Raw genomic sequence first — 4,760 nt, 5'->3', positions numbered from 1 at the left:
TTGACAAATGAACAGAGGCAAAATGAACATGTCCAATAATGGTAAATTATCCCCAAAACTTTTTAACCAGTTAAATCACACATAAAACAGAAAAATCTAGAAAAATATCGACTGAACTTTCATGCTTTTTCAATTTCTAGGAGGTGGGACAGATTCACAGAGAAACTATGAATAAAACTGAAATAGTACTTCAGTGGCATCTAGAGGCAGCTGCTGGTAAATTAGAGCGTTTTCATTTCTTTTTTTTCTTTTTTCCTTCCTTTTTTTTGGACGCTACCATTTCCCATCATTTGACTTTCCGGAGAGAAAACTCTCTGAATGTGTCGGCGTATATTCATTATATGTGCTTAAGCTGCAGGATTAAGGTAATCTGCTGCATATTTGTGTTGAGAAGCTCTTAGAAAACAAAAGTAACAAGAAGCATTCAGTATTAGTGCACACTCAGTGTGTGTGTGTGTGTGTGTGTGTGTGTGTGTGTGTGTGTGTGTGTGTGTGTGTGTGTTATTCCTCAGGGTGAACAGTGTAACATTGTGCCAGACAATGTGGACGACATAGTAGCAGATATTGCCCAGGAGGAGAAAGAGGAAGGTCTGGTCCCATTTCTCTCTTAGACAAGATTAAGTACAGTTAACATCAGAGGCCCTTTTATTCATTCCCCTTTCATGTTTTTACTCCGCAGATGATACTCCTGAGACGTGTATCTACTCCAACTGGTCTCCCTGGTCGGCCTGCAGCTCTGCTACTTGTGAGAAGGGCAAGAGGATGAGGCAGAGGATGCTAAAGGCCCAGTTGGACCTGAGCGTTCCGTGCCCGCACACACAGGACTTTGAGCCTTGTATGGGGCCTGGATGCAGTGATGAGGGTATGTTATTAAAGAGTTAATGTTGTGATTGTATATTCATTCCGTATTCCGTATCAGTCCAGGCCATTCTAAGTCAGTTAAACTTTTTTTCCACAGTCTAGCAAAGGTGAATATTGCTCTTTCGGCCTCTGACAATGAATTCTGCACCGTCATGCAGGAGAGTCGAGATGACAGATGTTGAAATATCTGTCTGTCAAAAAAAAAAGCGTCTTCCTGTGAGGAAACTTTGATGCAGCAGTATTTCATTACATCTCATCCTTGTCATGCTGTACAATCTTTTTTTTTATGATGATCACTTTATTGGTGTAGTTTCACTGCAGTTTCATGTCTGAGATACTGTCTTTAATCGTAAGGCTTCTTTTCCTGCTCTCAAATTCAGCTGCACTATTTATTGATTGTGTGTGATTTCCTGCCATTGGCATCACTCATAATAAAAATAAAGCAATAAAGTGTAATAAAGAAACAAATCCCTGCCCTTTTTGCCTTCCGACTCTTAAGATGCATCCACCTGTATGATGTCAGAGTGGATCACATGGTCACCCTGCAGCGTGACCTGTGGAGCTGGCACACGTTCTCGGGAGCGTTACGTTAAGCAGTTTCCTGATGATGGCTCAGTCTGCACGCTGCCCACAGAGGAAACTGAAAACTGTGTGGTAAATGAGGAATGCTGTGAGTTTCCCTCTTTAATTCACTTTTGTCAAACTTCTCTTTTTGGCACGTGAACTTCCTTGTCTATGACTTTACGTTGTCGATCTGGTATCCCGTTTTGGCTTCAGCTCCCAGCAGCTGCCTGGTTACTGAATGGGGTGAATGGGATGCCTGCAGCGCCACTTGCGGTCTTGGTGTGAAGAGGAGAGAGCGTATGGTGAAGATGCCCCCTGCAGACGGATCCATTTGTGGTGCAGAGGTGCTAGAAGTGGAGAAGTGCATGATGCCAGAATGTCGTGAGTAACCGACGACTCGAAGTCCCATCAAAACTGTCTCATTAACCCACAGAGCCAAACCACCTACACAAATATCGATCCAACCTCCTCCTTTCATTACTGAGTCACTCTGCTGGAGTCTGATTACTGAAGTCTTGCTTGTATCTTCAATTCATGAATATTTTCCTCCAGCAATGACATTGATCCGTCTCATTCTGCGTTTGTTATCTAAATACACATCTGAGCATTTGTTGTTGCTGAGGGATTTTTGTTGTGTACAGATACCATCCCCTGCATGTTGACTCTATGGTCTGATTGGAGTGACTGCAGTGTCACGTGTGGGAAAGGTCTGAGGACACGCCAGCGCACGCTCAAGTCTCCTGTAGAACTGGGAGACTGCACAGAGGAGTTAGACCAGGTGGAGAAGTGCATGCTACCAGAGTGTCGTAAGTTGAAATAAAAAACCATCTCCTGTTATACATGAACAGAATGTCAATAACAGTGTTTAATGATCTTTTCTGAGCAACCTGCTTTCATGATGTGGACGTACACTCCACTGATCAAAGTTATTTAATTGGATACAATGCAAAATAAGGATGTTGACCGCCACTGTTCTCTTTACGTGTTCCAGAAGCGTTATAATTTCAAGGTCCAGGTAACTTTTAACCTCGAGCAAGCAATAAAATATCCTGTACACAAAAGCTAAATGAACAGAGGGAACAAAGAATCACATCGTGCTGTTTAGGAGGTAAATGGCAGCAGGAACAAATGAGTTTTTGCTCTTTTACACCTGGGTTGAGTTTATGTGCGACCAGGGGGCAGCAACATGAACTCGTAGATCAGGGGATGAATGTTAAGCGAGGATAGGTCAGGCCTTCTTTGTGGCTCCAGCCCAGAGGTGGAGGTCATCCAAACATTTTTTTCCCCCCATCGATTTCGCTACACATTTTCACATTATGTTCCAGCGGCAAGTGACCCATACCATTCTAGAAAAGAAAAGGTGAAACCAGACTCAGTCGTGCTTATGTAACACTTAAAACAGCAGATGAGAATGTTTGCAAGATTCACACTGAAGAAAGAAATAAAACTTTCATCAAGTGAAGCAGATGATGTGACACATGGGAAGTGATAAAGTATGTGTATATAATGACGGAATTATCAAATATACATGGAGCTGAAGGCTATTTCAGTGAGCTCTCATCCTCAGAAAAATCCATTTTAGATCCTCGCCAATAAATCAGCCATACATAGATTACACAGTTAATCTTAGCAGGGATGCCCAATACTTCACTCAATATCACACGAGAAAAAAAGTGCACATAGAAATATTTATGACAGTGGATTTTTAATTTGTGGCATTCTCAAAAATGAGCTCAATAATCAAACATGATAGTATGATTGGCTTTAAATCTTCTTTTTTCACAATCGTTGATTTCTTCCGTTCAATTATGTAACTAATATTTCATTGTGCAAATAAAGTAGGAAAACTGTGATTCAAAAAAATACCGAGGCATATGTCTCTGCTGCAAATCTGCTGACATCTTCATGCCACTATCCTGAGATAAAGTAATATTTTTACTCACAGGAGAAGCTATTTTTCTTCAAATATCTACCCGGAAGCGTAGCAGTAATTTCAAGGCTGTCACACTATCTCTTAAATGTATCGCCACTTGTTTTCTTCTTCTATATTTGTCTGTCACATCGCTCCGTCACCTTGTTTTGAACCCGTCTCTTTGTTTTACTCCCAGCTATCGACTGTGTCATGTCAGAGTGGAGCGAGTGGTCGGAGTGTAATAAGTCCTGTGGGAAAGGTCACACTATCCGGACACGCATGGTCAAGTTGGAGCCTCAGTTTGGAGGAGACCCCTGTCCTGAAACCATCCAAAGGAAGAAGTGTAAGATCAGGAAGTGTAACAGAGGACAGGCCAACAGTGATGAGAAGAAACGACGCAAGGAGCAACGCGAAAAGAGGAGGAGCAAACAGGGCAGGACTGAGGTCACCCCTGAACATCCAGGTTGGTATTGCCACTAGTAACACAAAGTGTGAAATCCAGGAGGGAAGCTCAGTTCATTTCTCTGTGCATCTTCTAGGGTGTAAAATGAGGCCGTGGTCAAGTTGGACGGAATGTACCAAGCTGTGCGGTGGAGGTATTCAGGAGCGGCTCAAGACAGTGAAGCAAAGGTTTAAGACTGCCCAACTGTCCAGCTGCAAGGACAGGAAGGAGATCAGGGCCTGTAACGTGCACCCCTGCTAGGAAGGAGTAGGGCGGCCGGGGGGGTGAGGCTGGAGGGGAGGGACGACAGTGAGGACAAGACCAGGCTTGGCACACCGTCACACAATGATCCAATGCACTCTGCTGAGGGCTGAAATGGCACATACTTGAATCTGTGTCGGTTAAATCCAGAGGGCCTCATGAACGTCTGATGTTTCTTTCAAAAGAGGATAAACTGAAAGATTTTTCTTGAAAACTCTGGATTTCAACCAGCAGGATTCATCTGTGCTTCCCAACTAGCTCTGATACACTTTTGCAAGATTACTGTAAAGTTGTTGTGGTACAATATATCTTGAGAAAAAAATGTTTAAGAATTATGAAATTGATTTAATAAGATCAAGACCTGTTATATCTTGTGGTATCCTTAAGTAGTACAGAATATTCCAGAATTTAAAGCACAGGTGTCCAGCCATTCCAGTGTTTTCTATGCCTTCAATTCTTCAGTTGTTTCTGGGACACACAATGCTCAGTTAAATTTGTATCCAGCTCTATTGTTTTACATGTAGATGCACCACAAATTGAGATCTTTATCATTTTGAGCATTCTTTTTTTCACGGTGGAATTTTTTGATAAGAATGTGTCCCAAGATTCTTACCAAAGTCTTGTGTAGATGTATTTAGATGTATCCTCCCTCTTCTTTATCTTTGTTCCTCTAACATATTAATATTTTGGAATAATATCACCTTTACAATAAAAGTAAAT

The 4,760-nt window shown here is 42.0% G+C and overlaps 1 protein-coding gene across 1 annotated transcript in view; it reads left to right on the top strand.

Moving 5' to 3' along the window:
- spon1a (spondin 1a) overlaps positions 1-4,760 on the top strand; it is a 57,856-nt gene extending 53,096 nt beyond the window's left edge. Inside the window, exons 10-16 of the mRNA XM_086185308.1 lie at positions 513-588; positions 680-862; positions 1,361-1,531; positions 1,639-1,806; positions 2,067-2,231; positions 3,534-3,800; positions 3,877-4,760. Coding sequence (XP_086041434.1) covers positions 513-588; positions 680-862; positions 1,361-1,531; positions 1,639-1,806; positions 2,067-2,231; positions 3,534-3,800; positions 3,877-4,040 — 1,194 coding nt within the window. The 3' untranslated portion in view covers positions 4,041-4,760. The remainder of the gene's footprint in view (positions 1-512; positions 589-679; positions 863-1,360; positions 1,532-1,638; positions 1,807-2,066; positions 2,232-3,533; positions 3,801-3,876) is intronic.

This window comes from Aulostomus chinensis, chromosome 2 (genome assembly GCF_037954235.1).
Source record: "Aulostomus chinensis isolate RoL2024-O1b breed Wild chromosome 2, RoL_Achi_v1.0, whole genome shotgun sequence".
Taxonomy (NCBI): domain Eukaryota; kingdom Metazoa; phylum Chordata; class Actinopteri; order Syngnathiformes; family Aulostomidae; genus Aulostomus; species Aulostomus chinensis.
This window is presented reverse-complemented; position numbering and strand designations above follow the sequence as displayed.